Consider the following 21254-nt stretch of genomic DNA (forward strand, 5'->3'; position numbering starts at 1 on the left):
TGAGAAAAGTGCGAACAGACGAACGGGCGTGAATTACTAGGACCGATTCCTCCTTTGTTGGGGGACCAAAAAGAGAGAAGGCAAAGGAACAGACCTGTGGCAAGTTGGATGGTACGCTTGAAAAGCATGCCAGTATTCTCGTCCCACTCCTTCGAAAGTGAGCCAGCCGATCTGTGTTTCCCAGAGAGAATTACTACAACACAATAGCTGATTGTAGCTAAAAACAAAGGATTGCTATCTGACAGGAAATAGAAAAAAAAAAAAGAGCACATATTGTGTCGTGTTGTAAATACGTGTCGGCGACTTGTGCGTGAAACCGAACGAAATAGATCACTTTTTTTCCACATAAAAAGTTGTTGCCAAAGTTGTATTTTACTTGCAAGTCTCTAAATACAACGTTTGGTCCATTTTAAAATAACAATGCTACACCTGAAGGTGGCAGGATGTATGGATTGTTGGCTTATTGTGCAAAGACCAATTTCTATCGCGGTTACACATCACTTTCACTGATGGCATTGGAGAAGTTATGAATCCATTTATCTTCCTTCCAGTGATGGATTAAATTGTACGGAATACTAGAACCTCAAGCCTTGGTTGTGCAACCAATCTAGGAGAAAGAAAACTCTGAAATTACACTCGTCTTTCTCTGCTCATCCTGGCATTATTTTTGGTCATCTTAAATTCTTGCCACTGCATTTAAGCAATGACGGTTTAAGGTGCAGTTGGGAATTTCGTAATCCTTGATTTACTATAGATTCCTCACATTGCATAGGGCATCCATTGTCTCTTAAGACAAAGTAGGCATATATATGTGTGTGTGTGTGTGTGTGTGTGTGTCTGCGTACATTAGAAAAGATTAATTTCCCTTCTCCATTATTTTGCCTCCTCCCATTCTCTGAGAATTGCAATCATTGAATCACTATAGATTCCTCATATAAGAACCCTTACATAGCGTATCCATTGTCTCTCAAGACAAAAGATGGATATATATATATATATATATATATATATATATATAGTGTGTGTGTACACACACACACATTTATACACACACATGTATATATTACATTAATGTAATATATATATACACATTTATACATATATATATATATATACATGTACACACATTTAAACATATATATACATGCATCATGCATGCATTTATACATAAATATGCATATATATATATATATATATATATATATATATATAAACATTTATACATACATGTACATATATAAATGGAATTTTGAGTTAAATTATGTAGAATTACAACAATATATATATATATATATATACACACACACGCACACATACTTATACATAATATATGCATGCATGCACACATTTTGTGTGCCTTAGAAAAGATTAATTTCCTTTCTCCATTTTCCATTATTTACCCCCCCCCCACTCTCCCATTCTCTTAGAACCAGTTCTGTCCTCCAAGATTGTCACTTATTTAGATTTTCTCTTGTTTTTTGTTTTGTTTTATTTTCAATTTAATCCTTCAGCAAAAAGATTATTTTCTTGAATTGGATATTGCGGATGGAAAAAAATATCTAATGTGTTGTGTATCATATCAAATTATCAAAAATTAACCACATAAAGAAAAAAAGATGAAAAACGAAACAAGAAAAAGGAAATAATGATCAGGTCGAACAAAACATTAAAAGAAACAAAAAGCAACGTTAAAAGAAACATAAAAAAAGCAACATTAAAAGAAACATAAATGCTAACATTAAATTTTATGTCGTTTTAAACCCGTTTTTTTTTTCGGGATGTATTAGCTAAGCATTGATCCTGGCAATCTTCTTAGGAAATCAACAACGAAGGAAATGAAGATCCGGTAAAAAGAAACACTCTGGCCTCTCATCAAAGATGCATTCTTCTTTAAAAAAATAACAAAACAAAAAAACGAAACATTTAAAACAACAAATGAAACCAAAATAAATTGAATGTTCAACAACAATTATATTATCTCAAAGTTTATTCAATATGAAACCTTTTTTTTTTGTTTTGTTTTTTGGAAGGGGGATCATTATTCGCGTTATTTTTAATGATACTTTTTTCTTTTTTATTTATTTGATCATCAGTGTTTCGTTTCCTTTCATTCGTTATAAGTTTTGTGTGTATAATTTTCGTTACATTAAAACCACTTTGTATTTTCCTGATTGTTTGAATCCCTTACATTTATACATTTTGGTTTTTGGATAAAGATCTTATTGAATCAATCACAAAAAGAAAATGAAACGGAATAACAATTTATGAATATTTTCTTAAAAAAAAAAAAAAAAAGAATATGCTTATTTTATTTTAAATAACTGAGAAATTAAAAAAAAAATTTTTTTTACAAAAATGTATATCTTATGACCCTCCTCCCTAAAAAAAAAATTTGATGTCAATTGATATGATTGTAAATGGTCACAAATTCAATGAAAAATAGTTCTAATTTGTTTAATATAGTGTTTTTTAAATCCATCTTTATTTAAGATTTTATTTATTTAAAAAATGATGTGAAAAAAATGTTCAGAATATCATCGATACCACACATTTCATAAACGGAACCTTCCGACGTAATTCTCGTTTTCCTTACTTCGTCTTTTACTCCGCACATTTCATAAATGCTGTTTCTGACAAAGGTGGAAGAATTGCAATTTTCTGGGTCAAAATCTATCCATATAACTCTTATCGCTCGTTAGTTTTTGACCTTGAAGTAGTAGTTTCTTTTTTCTTTTTTTTAGCTCCTTACATCAAGTGGCTTCATGCCTTGTCTGGAGCAATATTCATTAAAAAAAAAAATGATGTACCTTTAAGGGGTCAGCTGCATTGCTTTAATTTCATAATTCTTCATTGTTTGAATGTTTTTTTTTTTGTTTTTTTTTTCTCAAAGCACCACACCATATTCACAGACCTATCCAAGATAATCTAAATACTGTACTTGTGATACGGGGGGAGCATGTTTGTGTCCAGGAGCAGAAAACCCCCTACCCACTTGTTGTTGGCAGAACTGTGAACGTGCGCCTGAAACGCTGTTGTCCACTAGAGCGGGTTTCAGATCAATCCACTGACTACAATCAGGGATGTGGCCAATGTTGGGTTTGTGTAGAGGCCTGGAAATATTATTTGTATCCCCAGGGTAGAAGCATGATTGTTGTTTGGGTTTCTTGTGTGAGCTCTGACCAGTCTGGGATGAAAGGGGCTTAGAATTGTGGGAAGAGGTAAAATCTGAAAAAGATATACATAAAACAATTAAGTTGATGAGATTTGTTTGATGCTAAGCAACAGACAGGGTTTTTTTTTTTTTTTCTTCACACGAAAATCTTTTGGGGGATTGTTGGCAATTCTTTACGATCACAATCCCTTAAAAAAAAAATGTTGTTGCCATGGATACTCCAATAATCATAAACTCGTTAAACATCAAAGCATTTTGATGACACCAAATAGTTTTGATTTGGTTTTTAGGTACCTGTACAGTTTAATCAAGACATAAAAAAAAAACGAAAATATTGAAAAAAGGTTATATTGTACGTACTTGTTATGGAATGAAGGTTTCATACAAAAAAAAAATTTCACTTAGTTTGATCATGTAGCTTTTTTTTTTTTTTTACAGAGGAAAATCAAATTTTAATAAGATCGATCGTATTGTCGCCATTTGTCTATTACCGGGAACAAGGAGGGGGTGCCTTTCAACGAAAAAGGGATTAATAAAGGACAAAATAAGAACAGGCAGAGAAACTCTGTAAAATAAAATGAAAAAAGCTAAAATGTTTATCTAGGTATTTTTTCTGCCCATATTTCAAAATAATCGCGTCAAATTTTGACAAAATTTAAGCAGTGACTGAAGTCATCTCTCCTGGCGCCCCCTCCTCATCCGCGAAATAAGCTAGATGGCCGCGACACAATCGATCTCATTAAAGTTTGATTTTCCTCTGTAAAAAAGAAAAAAAAACTGCTTGATCAAATTAAGTGATATTTTTTTGTATGAAAACTTTATTCCATAACAAGTACGTACAATATAAGTTTTTTTTTTTAATATTTGCATTTTTTTTAATGTCGTGATTAAACTGTACAAGCACCGTATTTTTTTTTAATTATATAATAGCATTACTGTCTTTAGCCAAAATGTATACCAAAATAATAGACAAAAAGAAGTACAAATTTTTTAACTTAACAAATAGATCAACATCAAGTAATACTTCCGGAAAACTTGCATGAAACTTCCTGAACAACATAGTTACAGCACACGTTTAAAAAAAAAAAAAATAGCACCCCGCCTACCTCCATCAAAAAAAAGAAAAATTCAATCACGAACCATTAAAACATCGAAGTGGGGTGTAAAAGAAAAGTTATTGCAATATTTGGAATGTGTATTCATTATTTTGCAGACTTTTGCTCTCATCTTCATGGTGGGTGTTTCATCACGTTTCGGCCAACTCACCTCTGGTCTTCTTCAAGGGGTTAACCGCGACGGGATAGGAATGATGAGTCTTGTAATTTTATCCCCAGTAATTACTGCCTTCCATAGTTGTTGTAGTGTCACCACGTTTTGGACAACTAATCCTCTGTCCTGCTTATCTGAAGATAGCGGTTTCAATCTTACCCCAAGCAGGCCAAAGGATTAGTTGGCCAAAACGTGGTGAAACAACAACTATGGAAGGCAGTAATTGCTGGGGTTGCGGTTAACAGATTCAGCATTACTATTCCATCGCGATTAATAACCTGAAGAAGGCCAGAGGACGAGTTGGCCGAAAAATGGTGAAACAACAACAACTATGAAGATGAGGATAACTGTTCGCAAAAGGACGAATACACAAATTATGAAGCCTCATCTCAAAGGATTCAAAAAAAAAAAAAAAAAAAAAAAAAATTGGGTGGGGTGATTTCTTTATCTTTTTTTTTTTTTTTAAATTTTTATCTTAGAAGTTTCGTATACGTTATCTGAAAAAAAAATACTTCATGCTGATAGGACATATCTGTGAAAGAATGTAAGGTCTGCTTGTTCAGTTAAAATCTTGGGAAATGCTATGGAAAGTAAAGGTTTGAGAATGAATGTTACCAAGATTACAGTGCTAATCAGCGGTTGTAGTGTTGTAAAGTCCACAGAAAGAGGAAAGTTCCCCTGCTTAATTCGTGGAAAAGGAGTTGGGAGAAACTCAATTTTGTTGTGGTAGCTGTAAAATGCAATGGAATTACTGAGAAAGAATAACCAGGTTATTTGCAAGAGGTTTAAGTCTGATGAGAACTCAGATGTGGAGAAAATATAGAGGATGTTCCAAAAGTCTTGGACACATTTCAAGTCCTCATATCTGCTTAACTATGAATGGTATCAAGATGAAAGTGGCGCCATTTTAAAACTAAATGCATTAAGTTTTTTGTAATTTTCCTATTGATTTTATTTCATTTCAGATCCTTATCCTTAATAGTTCTTGGGATATTCAATGTCAAAATATGCCCAACTCTTTTGGAACACACTGTATATTCCTCATAATATAGTCCAAATTGTTGCAAATTACAAACTCAATGAAGAAATGCCCCAAAAGCTAAATGCATTAAGTTTTTTTTGTAATTTTCCTACTGATTTCATTTCTTTTCATTTCAGATCCAGTAATGGCGTTCACTCAACCAGAAAAGGCGTTTTGTGTGCTTGAATTTGCAAAAACTAAATCATAGACACTTGTTCAACATGTATTTCACAAAAAACGATCTCACACCCTGCGATTTTTTTTTTTTTTTTTGTGGAGATTTGTGAAAGGAATGGTCTATGTGCCTCCCATTCCAAGGGACATGGATGAGCTGAAGGCCAAAATAACAGAAACCGTGGCAACCATTGACAATGCAATGCTGGGCCACGTTTGGCAAGAATTAGACTATCGGTTTAATGTGTGTCATGTGACCAATAGTGCTCACATTGAACATATTTAAACATTCCATGAAAAACTTGAGATTACAAGCTTTCTGAACATATCAGATGCGTTTTTACATTCTTAATAATTTTCGAGATATTCAATGTCAAAATGTGCCAAGACTTTTGAAACAGCCTATATTTAAATGGCGACACTACTATCATTGCCAAGAAGTTTCATTACTTTTTTGATACCATTGGAGCACAGGAAGGAGCTGGTGTTGTTGCGAAAACCAGAATTAAGAGTAAGGGGAATGATTTAAGGGAACAGAGCATTACTGCTGTCAACCAAAGAAAATGTCTATCAGGAATTTGTGCTCAGTGTGACAGTGTATGAAAGTAAAATCTGACCAGTGAGAGTTGAGGATATGTGTTGCATGGTGAGAAATGACACAATGTAGAATGTAGGTCTTAAAACAGGTTTACATTTGACGGTCTCAGACAGCATAGGGAAAAGTGTGAAGGACCATTCTTTCCAAAGAAATACATAAAATGATTTGAAAAGAAAAAAAAAAAAACCGGAAATGTTTGTGCCATTAAAGAGTTCCATTCTAAAAAATACTGGAAAGTTGGATAGCTTAAGCATGAACACGACACACTAGCAGTCCGCCCAGCGTTGCTCAGTCATAAATACACTTTAATATCATCTTTTTTTTTTTTTAACAAAGGAGTCACCAATTATCAAGGCCTGTAGGCCACTCGAGGATAAGGGTTAATGAGTGCACAGTAGTCGATGGGAAAAGTGTAAATTGGATAAATTGGATTGCTTAAGAGGCTGGCCCATCAAGAACTTGTTCACATTGGACTTGAAGACGACCATATTGCAGTCATTTAGAAAGCAGAAAATCGAAACAGAGTTCCACAGGCGTGCAGTTTTCAGAAATAAGCTTTGTTCATGGAATCTACGTTTAGGTTTAGGCACAGATAAAGAGGAGGGGAAATTATTGATAGTGGTTTCAGCTAGACAAGTGTTTTTCATGAAAGTCAGGCCAGAGGGGACCATAGATTGGAGCTCAGAGGAGCACTTGCCATGAAAATAATGACTAAGCAGAGACAGGCTCGCAACGTCTCTTCTGTGGGAAAGAGGTTGCAAGGGAGAGAAAAGGGCATTCCCCAGTAGGCTACGAAGCCTATTTTGAACTTTATTAAGGCAAGATAAGCTGCTGGAAGCAGCTTCTGCCCAAATATGGCAATAGTACTCCATCCTTGGACGATGATATTATAATTTATGCAGATTTCATATTTATTATCATAAAGCCAATTTCCTATTTATTATTATATTGTACCCAATATATAGTCATGATTTTAAAAGCAATATATATATATATATATATATATATATATATACACATATATGAACAAATGATTAATAAAATATGTTAAAAGACATCTTGAAAAGAGTTAAAAACATATTTAATTTTAAAAAAGGAAGCACAAGATCCACTTATCTTGTGCTTCCTTTTTTAAAATTAAATATGTTTTTAACTCTTTTTCAAGATGTCTTTTAACATATTTTATTAATCATTTGTTCATATCATAAGCTCTATTTCCTTTTCGGTTTTATTGAGCTTTTCACATCTGGTTGAGTTTATTTTACTTGTAAATATTAACTCTTTAATATTTATAATATATTTTAAGTTTACCATTTTGATTACCTTAGTAAACTTATTGTAACTTTTATTATATATATATATATATATATATATATTGGATGCCATCGGTCAGAATCGAAACCTAAACATGTAGCTCTCTAGCCTTATTTGTTACCATTTGTGCCACCAACTAATGGATATCAAAACTCTAAAAATTAACCAACATTAACGTATAAATGCATATTTGCACATGCGTAAAGAAGCACGCCTGCTAAGTCGAAATATTATCAATTTTAACCCATAGCAGCTATTTTTACTGTTCCACAGTTCTAAATTCCCTACATAACAAATTTCAAGTGTGTAGACTAACAATTGACAGAGTAGTTTAGTAGAGACCGTGTCACAGAGTATAGTGGCTGTATTCATATGTTAAGCCATGTGCAGAGTGATGTCATTGTAAGGAAAATGACTACGAGGCCATTCGAGAGGATAGAGGTCAAAGAGATGGAGCGTGGTCATGTTTTATTTGGGAAAGTACCTGGAAATAAATGTTATCCTTACAAAAAAAAAAAAAAATGGAGTCAAGTTATGACTTGTCTTCTGTTGCTAGTGACGTAACTCTGCTACAACGTGTTGGGGTCCGAGTGTTATCCCCAGTAATTACTGCCTTCCATAGTTGTTGTAGTGTCACCACGTTTTGGACAACTAATCCTCTGGCCTGCTTATCTGAAGATAGCGGTTTCAATCTTACCCCAAGCAGGCCAAAGGCTTAGTTGGCCAAAACATGGTGAAACAACAACAACTATGGAAGGCAGTAATTGCTGGGGATGCGGTTAAGAGATTGAGCATTACTATTCCATCGCGATTAATAACCTGAAGAAGGCCAGAGGACGAGTTGGCCGAAAATGGTGAAACAACAACAACTATGAAGATGAGGATAACTGTTCGCAAAAGGACGAATACACAAATTATGAAGCCTCATCTCAAAGGATTCAAAAAAAAAAAAAAAAAAAATTGGGTGGGGTGATGTCTTTATCTTTTTTTTTTTTTTAATTTTTATCTTAGAAGTTTTTTATACGTTATCTGAAAAAAAAATACTTCATGCTGATAGGACATATCTGTGAAAGAATGTAAGATCTGCTTGTTCAGTTAAAATCTTGGGAAATGCCATGGAAAGTAAAGGTTTGAGAATGAATGTTACCAAGATTACAGTGCTAATCAGCGGTTGTAGTGTTGTAAAGTCCACAGAAAGAGGAAAGTTCCCGTGCTTAATTCGTGGAAAAGGAGTTGGGAGAAACTCAATTTTGTTGTGGTAGCTGTAAAATGCAATGGAATTACTGAGAAAGGATAACCAGGTTATCTGCAAGAGGTTTAAGTCTGATGAGAACTCAGATGTGGATAAAATATAGAGGATGCTGCAAAAGTCTTGGACACATTTCAAGTCCTCATATCTGCTTAACTATGAATGGTATCAAGATGAAAGTGGTGCCATTTTAAAAGTTAAATGCATTAAGTTTTTTGTAATTTTCCTATTGATTTTATTTCATTTCAGATCCTTATCCTTAATAGTTCTTGAGATATTCAATGTCAAAATATGCCCAACTGTTTTGGAACACGCTATATATTCCTCATAATATAGTCCAAATTGTTGCAAATTACAAACTCAATGAAGATATGCCCCAAAATATAGAGGATGCTGCAAAAGTCAGAGAATGTTGTTTAGAATTAGTTTTTTTTATTATTACTGGTATTTCAGCCCGGCGTTTCCCGGTTGTTTGGAGGTGTGTGTTGATCAAAAAAAAAAACAAAAAAAAAAACGGTCAATTTTTTTTTAACTTTCACCCCTATTATGACCCCTTAACATTAATTGTTTTGGGCTCAAATCAAGTTATTAAGTTAGATCCATGTTCAAGGAACCTATATCTAAAATTTCAAGTGTTTAGACCAAAAATTATCGGAGGAGTTTGGTAGAGTTCTGAAAGGTCAAATCGTTGAACTTTGACCCCTTAACAACCAAATTTATGGTTGAAAACCGATCACATAGATTTTCCCAAATCTCAGTACCCTGTATATCAAATTTCGAGTCTGTAGACTAAAAATTGGCAGAGTTATTGTGTAGGGAAATGTAGACACACAGACACATTCACTTTTATAGATAGATAGATAGATTTGTTTAACAAAAATATATACGCATACATAAATATATATGGAAACAATTTTGCGTTTACTATAAACTTTTTTCACAAATATTATGCAAGTATAAATCATGTAGAATATCTGCATGAATATAATTACAGGTAATAGTTAACTAAAGATGATTATCCCATTAAAAAACCGAAGCAACTAATATGGAATTAATTAAAATGAATGTTTAAAAGAATATGCAAATTAGCTAGATCGTTTGCAAGTGAATGCAATTCCACAACCAAGATATAAGAAAATTGTATTTTCTTTTTAAATAAATAGAAAAGAAGGTTTTTAATATGAATATCGATACACACAAAAGGAAACCGAAATCATAGGAGCATAGATACATTATAAAAGTTTGTATTATGGTTCATTTGTACTTCAACACTAAAATAAAAGCTTTTTTTCCTTTTAATTAACGGTTCATGTATTCTAAAGGGAATATACTAATTTAAATAGTTCGATTATACAAGAAATCAGTTATAAAGCATTAAAAGCAAAAAGTCAATTCTTTTTGCTTTATTGTGACTTACACTAATTTCTGCTTTAAATTATATTTAAAAAAAAAAAAAACTTTACATTCGAGGTTCCTACAATAAGTTTCCAGACATTTTTTATAATCACACTTTTATTGATAGTACACCCATGAAACTCTAGTCCCCTTTGAAGTAATCTCCACCGGCTGCAATGCACTTGTTGTACCGTTCCAACAACTTCTGGAAGGCTGCATGGAAGTCCTCTTATGTGAGCGTGTCAATGACCCTCGTCACAGCCTCTTTCATCTCCTCAATTGTCTCATAATGAAAAGTCTCTAAGATTTTCCTTGAGCTTAAGGAATGAACAAAGATCTAGTCCAACTATATGGAGTCTGAAGAAGTGTCATGATGCCTATCTTAGTCAAATAGTCTTTGACAAGGGTGGACTGGTTCATTTACATAAATCTTCTGTATCTTGAGAATAATTGTATGTACAGTTCCCACACTGACATCAAACTGTGCACTTATTGTCTCCATAGACACACGACGATCCTTATCCATGAAATTCTTTATTTGGCAAATCAACTCTGATGTTCTGACTTTCTTACTCCTTCCACACCTCTCATCATTCCTCACAGATTCCCTGCCGTTCTTAAATCTTTTATGCCACTCAAAAACTGATGCTAGATTCATGCAAGATGATCCAAAAGCAGTGTGAAGCATTCCACACGTTTCTGTTGTATTTTTTCCAAGTTTAAAACAGAGTCTTATTGAATATCGTTCTTCTAAAGTGTCCTCACGTCTAGATTGCATTTTTGAAATTCACCAGTTGTGACAATCAGGCTTTAGTAGGGTGTATTCCAATTCCTGCTGTAATTGTTCATTTGAACCTGAAATCGTAAAAATTGGTCAGTCATCTCATAAGATGTATAGCAATAATATACTGAACTTTCAAGAGTTTACGACAATTTTAAATGCATGTACAAAAAAGTCTGAAAATTTATTGAAGACACCTCGTATGTATTGAAAAAATCAAACGGTAGAACGGCATTAAAGGATACTTTTTTTGTTTTGTTACTAATTTTAACATTCACATTTGTTGGTTGGTTATTTTTGTTTTATCCAGGACCACGTTCACATTTAGAGAAAGAACAAAAGAAAAGACGTGTTAGAGGAAAGATATTGTCCATCTCTAGGAAATAAACATGAGGTTGTACTGTTTTTAAAGAGCGCTTCTTAAAAATGCTATCTGTTTTAGAACTGGGTGATCTTTACCCCCTTTAGATTTATATGCTGGTATATCCTTACTTTGAATAAGAATACAGCAAGAAACACGGGGTTATGGGTGAAAGACAAAGGGGTTTATTTACAGGGAAATACATGTGACATAAGAGTTACTCGACATCTTTTCTTATTCTCTTCCTGTCTTTTTTCCTTCTCTCTCAGTCACGTGAGAGAGTCAATAAATCCATAGTTCATTTCATCTGAAGGGATGTTAGGTTATTCCATTACATCATATGCAAAAGTGATCCCCCACGTTAAAGTCTATATCGTGACTTTCATAAGAACTACGGTATAATCACATTGAAATACTGGTTTTCGTCAGATCACTGAAATTAAGCGACGCATCTCCTGTCTTTTCGATAATCATGCTTTGTCTCTGTTAGCGCTTTACGCCAAGTAGATCCACACATTGGCTGTTTCTTCCTTAGAATATTCCATCTACTGAACAATACTACGGAGGTGGTTCTTAACTGACTGCAACATCATCCTCTTCAAGTTTAATGTTTACAAATACCTTGTTAAGTCGTCCTTTGTGATCACCAACTTATGTTCATTCTAGTCATAGTTTGCAACGCTTTCATGATGTTCGTCATCATCTAACTGACAATCTCTTTAACCCTTACCCTTAATAAATGCTGACTCAGTATTTTTTCAAGTTGAGAGGAAGGTTGGTTGGTTGGTTGTTTTTGTTTTACGGCATATCAACCCTTTTGAGGTTATTTAATGCCGAATCCAGTGATTTTGAAGAAAATTTTTTTTTTAATAGAATATTTTGTTGTTTTCAAGTCGGTTTCTATTTAACCCATACTTGGGACCCTAACAGGTACTACCAGTCCGGGTTAGAGTGGACCTGAGAGCAATAGCAATTAAAGGGTCGCTCCACACTCCCCCAAAGCCCGCAAGCTGGGGCCTCACCATCGGATATAATTTAAGGTCATATCTAGGGCCTTGAGAGGAAGGGGCGACGGAGAAAGGAGGCCAGGTGCTGTAGGTGCTCCCCGCTTATCACAGCATTGTTTGTAGTCACCTTGGACTTCTACTTACCACAGATCAATCAAGCAGCGTCTATTCAGGAGAGATGTTGATGGTAATTTCGCAACTCATGCTTCACAATTATATGGGCAGTTACCCTTACAGAGGGTATTCATTGTCTCTCATGACAGAATCGAGGCGATAAGTTAGACTGTCTTCCCATTGCGATGTATATTATTAGATTACAATGAACATTTTTGAAATTCACCAGCTGTGACAATCAGGCTTTAGTAAGGTGTATTCCAATTCCTGCTGTAATTGTTTATTTGAACCGGAAATCGTAAAAATTGGTCAGTCATTTCATAAGGTGTATAGTAATAACATACTGAACTTTTAAGAGTCTATGACAATTTAAAATGCCTGTACAAAAAAGTCTGAAAATTTATTGAAGACACCTCGTATGTATTGAAAAGATTGAACGGTAGAACGGCATTAAAGAATACTTTTTGTTTTGTTACTAATTTTAACATTGAACTACGGTATAATCACATTGACATACTGGTTCCCGTCAGATCACTGAAGTTAAGCGACGTTGAGCCTGGTCAATACTAAATGGGTGACCGTTTGGGAATACTAGGTTTCCACTTATCACAGCATTGCTTGTAGTTGTCCTGGACTTCTACTTACCACTGGAATCAGGCAGCGTTGCTGGAGATTACGCAACTCCTGCTTCACAATTATATACGCAGTTACCCTTACAGAGGGTATTCATTGTCTCTCATGACAGAACCGAGGCGATAAGTTAGACTGGCTTCCCATTGCGTTATATATTATTAGATTACAATGAACGTATTGGTTCTGACCGATGTAGAAGACGAAATTAGCATCACATGTAACTTTTTTTTTTGCTTTATGTAGACAATCCTGGGGGAGATTTTTTTATAGCCATTTTAAGAAAAGCGCAGCAGTTTTTCGTGCCATCAACTAAGGCATCACAACTTAATTAAAAATCAAAAAAGAAAAATTCCTTTTCCATTGATATATATATATATATATATATATATATATATATATATATATATATATATATATATATATATAAACGCTTTCCTCTGAGGTTATCACGTAAATGGGTGTTTTATTTTTACTAACTGTGATGAATTCAATTTATAAAAAAAAAAAACAGTTTTGCTTGATCGTGTCTAGTTTATTTAGTTGTATCCATGCTTATCTACGAGTGACTTTGTCCGTCAGTCAGCTGGGGATATGACTTGTTGGTCTATCACGTATAAATTCGAGAAAAAGCATTTTCAGTATTAAAAGCACAGATTGAATGCATGCATCTTAAAAATATGCATTAAAGAAGAGTTAGGAAGTGAACTGACAAGCAACAAAATCGAGATCCCTAAATGCCGAAAAGCTTTTGACTCAAGTAGTTTCTTCCTTCGAACTGCTAGACTTTGGAATTTCCTCCTGGGTCTCTGCTTCCATGACTGTATTGACAGTCTTGTAATTCTCACTTCCCTTATTTTGACCTTTACTTCTCATATGCCATGAACGATGTTTCTGACAAAGAGAGAAGAATTGCTGTTTTATGCATCAAAATCTGTCCATCTAATATTTGTTGCTAATTATATTTGACCTTTTTTCTTTAGTTCCTTACATCAAGTAGCTCCGTGCCTTGTCTGGAGCGGTTTTGATAAAAAAAATTGTTTAACCTCAGAAAAAAACATTTAAACCTCTTATGAGCCTCAGTGAAATTCATAATTTGCAAATTAATCTGCTAAATCAAATTAATTCCCTGAATAGAACAGCAGTTCACCAATTTTATGTGTACTCAAAATGAAAAGCAAACTTTGTCAAGAATAATTATTCAAATTTTGATTCCAGAAAATGCCTATAATTTATGGGGTCTTATAAAGAAACTGAAATTCATAAAATCTTGCTTGATTAATATTTAATGACAATGGATCAAGTTCAATGCAACTCTGATATATTTGAATTGTTAAGAAAAAACCCTGTAAAATATTCCAAAGAAATCTAAATATTATTTGATATCTTATGCGTTATTGTTCGAATTTCCAGAAAAATTAAAGATGTCTCAATTTGAATAAAGAAATCCTATCCCCTTGCCAGTTGGCCAGTTAAATACAAATTCCAAGAGCAATAGAAGCCTTCTATCAAGTCTGAAAGTGACACAATGTTCAATGCACGATAGCAGAGATGCGCCCCTTTACAACTTATGCTCTCTATTGATCCAAGTTATGAAAACAGGACCATTGCTAGCACCCTCAAAATGCATCGCTTGATTGCCACAAATAACAGGGATGTGCCTAGAGTAATGAAAACAAAGTTTCTGGCCAGGGTTATGGTCTTTGGTGTTTTTTGTTTTTTTACATAGGCATCACCACTTATGAAAGCCCAGGAGCCACTCGAGGATAAGGCTTAAAGAGTGTACAGTAATCAATTGGACAATATAGTAATTGTCAGTAATGGAAATTCAGTAAATTTGTTAACTTAAGGGGAACGGCTTATCAAGAACTTGTTTACATTGGACTTGAAGACAACCATATTTTAGTCAGCTAGAAAGCAAGAAAACGGAAGACAGTTCCACAGGCATGCAGTTCTAAGAAAGAAGCTTTTTTCATGGAATCTACGTTTAGGTTTAGGCACAGATAAAGAGTGGGAGGAATTATTGATAATGTTTTCAGCTAGACAAGTGGTTTCTTGTGAAAGTTTGGCGAGGGGAGGGGTACCATAGATTGAAGCTCAGTCGAACACTTTCCATGAAAATAACGATAAAGCAGAGACAAACTCGCTACATCTCTTCTGTGAGATAGAGGTTGCAGGGAAGAAAAAAAGGACATCTACGAGGCTACGAAGTGTGGTTTCAACCGAGAGCCACATCGTGCCACTTCTTTGAATCTTTTTAGAATTCAAAATTAACCTTAAATAACCACACAATGGTTTTAAACGCAATAAAGAAAAATAAACTAACCAAACCAGTTGTGTGCAGAGTATGTCACCCACCCACCCTTGTTGGGTCAAGAGGAATATTTGACTTCATTTTAGGAAAATGTGTATTTCATGAAGAGCGGAAGTCAATTCTAATTATAAACGCTCACGTGGCATGTCAATTATTTCACTGTTAGCAAATCTTGTGATTCACTGGCCGATTGATATCGCATTTGGCGAAGCCGATTCGCAGAACAATGGCTGCTTCAATGACCCTCAGATTTATTCGTGCCATCTTATATTTTCAATTAATAACCTCCAATTGCACTGCATCAAAACATGTTTGTATATTTTGAAAATCAAAACTAATTGAACATACGGATAATTACATGGATACACAAACACACACATATATACATACACAAAATATACACAAGCGTTATATATATATACACACATATACGTTATATATTTGCGTTATATATATATATATATATATATATATATATATATATATATATACACACATATACATAAGCGCTAAATATATATACACACACATACATAAGCGCTAAATATATATACACACGCAAATATACATAAGCGCTAAATATATATACACACGCAAATATATATATATATATACGCACATACATATACATAAGCGCTAAATATATATACACACACAAATATGTATATACGCACACACATATACATAAGCGCTAAATATATATACACACGCAAATATGTACATACGCACACACATATACATAAGCGCTAAATATATATATACGCACACACATATACATAAGCGCTAAATATATATACACACGCAAATATATACGCACACACATATGCATAAGCGCTAAATATATATATATATATATATATATACACACACGCAAATATATATATACGCAAACACATATACATAAGCGCTAAATATATATACACACGCAAATATATATATACGCACACACATATACATAAGCGCTTAATATATATACACACAAATATATATATATATATATACGCACACACATATACATAAGCGCTAAATATATATACACACGCAAATATATATATACGCACACACATATACATAAGCGCTAAATATATATACACGCACACACATATACATAAGCGCTAAATATATATACACGCACACACATATACATAAGCGCTAAATATATATACATACGCAAATATACATAAGCGCTAAATATATATACACACGCAAATATACATAAGCGCTAAATATATATATACACGCAAATAAATATATATATATATATATGACTCTCATCAAAGTAATTATAACATCGAAAGATGATTAGCTATGTTCACTGTTGTATTTGTAAACATTGAAATGAGACAATATGAAATAATTGCTTACAACAGAACGTGTACATGATATTCATATATTTTAACATTATCATCGTATTTACATTCCTTCCTGTTCATAGTGACATACAATTTAAATAAATGCGTACTTATCTCATCATGTATGCATGGATAATCATATCTATATACAATTCTCTATCTGTATAAATTAATGCCAATATCATACGATTATTTTAAAAACAATATACGATTATATATATGTGTGTGTGTGTGAGTGTGTGTGTGTGTGTGAGTTTATTTTTTTGCACATATATATTACAATAGAAAAATGCGAGCATGAAAATATGGTTAAGCTTAAACACGGAAAAGTAAAGGACTAGTTGTTAAAACTGGAAAAGAAAGACAAGATATTCTAGTAAAAATATAATAAATTTATAACTTAAAATATTGGAGCATTAAGAATTGATTATATAATGATATTAATTGAATTTTTTAAAAATCTAAATGTTGCAATATTTTAAGTTATAAATTTATTGTATTTTTTACTAGAATATCTTGTCCTTTTTTTTCCATGTTTAAGCTTAATCATATTACTTTTCATGCTCGCATTTTTCTATTGTAATCCATGATTTTTCCAGGCTTCCAATAAATTCACTTGTTCTTTGTTTAATTTCAGTCTTATTTTTGGACCCCATAAACATAACATACACATATGTAATAACAATGTACGGCACTCGTCTGCTTTCAATAAAATCCCCTCAATAATCTCCCTTACATTCTTTCATTCTCTCTGTTTCACTTGTTACTTCTCTTTTCGCAAGAACGGTGAATTGGTAGAAACAGTAGTCGCTGAAGCGATGTGATTGCTATGGAAATCAGTCATAAAAAAATATCGCTCACCTCCTTACATTTTTTTTTTACGATTTTGAACACCAGTAAATTCGTCATAACTTTTGTTTTACTGAACGAAAATTGAAAAAAAAATTTTTTTTTTACAATATACTCGAGAAGGCGATCTATAAATTGTAATAATTGTTTGAAATTTGGTCGAAAAATGAGTGAGCGGTGAAGCTTTAAAGCAGTTCTAAATGACTAAAACTGACATTTAACCATATATTCAAAGACGGTAGTGTTGGAATGATATATATAGTATATATATATATATATATATATATATATATATATATATATATATATATAAAATGAAAATTACAATTAAATTTACCAAAATGATCCAAGATGATTAAATTATAGTATGTTATAAATATTAAAGAATTAATATTTATAAAGTTATCTCAGCCAGATTTAAAAGCTCGGTAAAACCAAATAGGAAATAGAGCTTATAATACGAGCAAACAGTTAATAAAATATGTTAAAAAACTACTTTGAAATGAGTTAAAAACATATTTAATCTGAAAAGGAAACACTAGATAAGTGGATAGTCCTTAATCCGCGGAGTTTCGAAGAAATACTTTCCTTCTCATCAGAGCGTAGGAATTAGCAAAATGCGGAATCGGATTTTGCATGCTAAAGTATTTGATAAAACAACAAGTAAGTCAAAGATCTTACTTGATAACAAAAAAAGTGAAGCAGAGGGAATATGGTGAAGAAAAAGGTGATTACACATGAATGGATAGTCTGGTGGAAGATAAATAATCCAGTGACGGTAAAATCCAAATGTATAACTGTATAAATGTATAGTGTTTCTTTTTCAGATACAATATGTTTTTAACTCATTTCAAAGTGTTTTTTAACATGTTTTATTAACTGTTTGCTCGTATATATATACATATATATATATATATATATATATATACACACGCTGGCGTTGCCCGGTATTAAACATAACGTTAAACCCCTAAAAAAAAAAAAAAATGAAGTAAAAACGGAACAAAACTGAGACATGTGCATGTGAGTATTATGTTTTCCTAAAATTCACTTCTTGTAAGTAAAAAAAAAAAAAAATACTCAAGCTGAGATCAAAACAATACCTAGAGACAGAGGGTCTTCATAGGACACATAGATATTCGAATATTCCATTAAAATTCACTTTTATCTCTCAAACACTGAGTTTGTAAAAAGAAGTTGCCCATTTAAATATGTTATAGTATATTTTCTGATGATCTTACCGAATTCCAACACATGAATTCATCTAGTCTGGTTGAGTATCCAGCTACGAGCGGTTAATTGAAGTAACATTGAGGATGTACCTTTCCTCATAAAAGCCAGTGTTGACTAGCCATACCGAGGAGATCTTATTTGGTTGGTTGGTTGTTTTTGCTTTACGGCATATCAACCCTTTTCGGGTTATTTAATGCCGAATCCAAAGATTTTGAAGAAAAAAATTTTTTAATAGAATATATTTGTTGTTTTCACGTCGGTTTCTATTTAATCCATAGTTGGGACCCTAACAGGTACTACCACTCTGGGTCAGAGTGGACCTGGGAGCAATGGTAATTAAAGGGTGGCTCCACACTCCCCAAAGCTCACAAGCTGGGGCCTCACCACTGGATATAATTTAAGGTCATATCCAGGACCCCCATAGAGGGACTTTTACCCTCTGCAGGGGGGCAGTCGACGTATTCTAATGCCCCACCGACAGGGCCCAGATCTTATTTGGGTCGTGAATACTCTGTTATTTCGAATATTTAGGGAAAAGTATCCTACTGCTAGGTTGTCATGACATTCTCCTGTACAGAATGACCTTAGACGCTGGAGAACAGTGTCCCTATTTACAATGCCTCCCCACAGGACAGAGTTAGACAACAGTGTCTAGTAAGGATTCAAGTTCTCTCTGTTTATTTTATATATATATATATATATATATATATGATTAGTTTTTTTGGAAAAAGAAATCCATCAGAGTGCTCAATTAAAATGAAAATACGAAAAATAAGAGCATATTTATATTTTGGGTACAGAAAGTTAATGACTTGTCTCATCTGACAACTTTCTGTACACAAAACACTATATATATATATATTATAATTAAGCAATAATTATTCTTTATACCTACAGATACTAGTGTTTTTTGATTACGCAATCATCAGTGTAGGGGTGACAATTCCTATTATTATGAGATTCGAACCCAGCCATGAAACCATCTTTTGCTAAGCCCTCACCCTAAGACCACCAAATTGCCACGGGGATGAAGGTAATTAAGAACTATAAAATGATGAATTCGAGCGAATACATTAGACAATCTAGAATGTTTGAACGAGTGAAAGTCGTGAAAATTTCATAAACGCTAGTAATTAGTAATTGTTCTCTCTCTATATATATATACATATATATATATATAGTGCCCTATCAAGGCCATAGGAAAGACAAGCGAAGCAGCAAAACTGAAGCTGGGCTGCAGGACACTATACAAATGTAGATAAATTTAGGCATATTTTATTGGTTTGAAAATATATTTTTTTTTTGTTTTTTTTTATCAATTGTCATAAAATATTAACCATAGAATAGTATTATAATCTTCAAAAAGGCTGCAAATTTTTATGTAGTTTCGCCCCATAGAACCAAAGATATGAGCATGTCAATATTCAATTTACCTACCAGTATAGCTATATTAGTGGCCTGGCAAGCCCACAGGGTAGACAACCGAAGCAGCAAAACTGAAGCTTGCTTGCAGGATACTATATGTACAAATGTAGGAAAATTTGGGCATATTTTATTAATTTGAAGGTATAGGCTCTTTTCTTACCAATTGTCATGAAACTTTAACCATAGAAAGTATTATAATTTTCAAAAAGCCTGCAAATTTTAATGTAATTTCGTCCCATAGAGCCAACAATTTGACTACCAGTATAGATATATTCATATATAAATATACCACCTTTTTTTTTTGTCAATTTAATAAGTTTCAGATCTCAGCGATTATTGATCAGAATTTAATAAATGAAGGCTCTTTGGAAAGGTAATGCCCTGAATTGTGTAATGGGCTATGTAGCATTTGACCTCAAAGTCGCACATTAAGAGGACCATCCGTCATCCCGAGCCTATTTTTGGCATTTTTTTACAGCCATAAAATGTTTCAATCTATGTTATTTGTTTTCCTAGTTTTGTATATGAATTACAAAATATCTGATATTTCCCCCAAATCTCGGATCTTGATGAAGGGTAGACTAAAACTGGCTGCTATGGTTTCAAATTATCTGAAATAACAGCAAGAGGAGATTTGATTCCAAATATTTCTCATATGTTATATGCCCCCTGGTTGGTTTTCATACATAACGTAAATTTCACAGTGTATAAGGATTATTTGATACTGGAGATATTCATAATGGTACCCTATTTCCAAAAGAGGGAAGATATAACATATGAGAAATATTTGGAATCAAGTCTCCCCTTGCTGTTATTTCAGATCATTTGAAACCATAGCAGCAAGTTCTAGTCTCCCCTCCATAAAGGCCAGAGTTTTGGGGGTATATATATATATATATATATATATATATATATATATATATATATATATATATATATATATATATTTCTTGAAGTTATATATTTGGATTTTACCGTCACTGAATTATTTATCCT

The 21254-nt window shown here is 33.1% G+C and overlaps 1 protein-coding gene across 6 annotated transcripts in view; it reads right to left on the minus strand.

Moving 5' to 3' along the window:
- Positions 1 to 1969: 1969 nt before the first annotated feature.
- LOC145242986 (protocadherin gamma-A11-like) overlaps positions 1970 to 21254 on the minus strand; it is a 284216-nt gene continuing 264931 nt past the window's right edge. For all 6 annotated transcript variants that reach the window (XR_013862834.1, XM_080106109.1, XM_080106110.1 and 3 more), the window contains one exon: positions 1970 to 3225. Coding sequence is in view for 5 of the 6 variants with exons in the window: in XM_080106109.1 (XP_079962235.1) it covers positions 2912 to 3225 (314 nt within the window). In the remaining variant the exon portion in view is untranslated. The remainder of the gene's footprint in view (positions 3226 to 21254) is intronic.

The sequence above is a fragment of the Euprymna scolopes genome, chromosome 21 (genome assembly GCF_053919585.1).
Source record: "Euprymna scolopes isolate OS-2025 chromosome 21, ASM5391958v1, whole genome shotgun sequence".
Lineage (NCBI taxonomy): Eukaryota > Metazoa > Mollusca > Cephalopoda > Sepiida > Sepiolidae > Euprymna > Euprymna scolopes.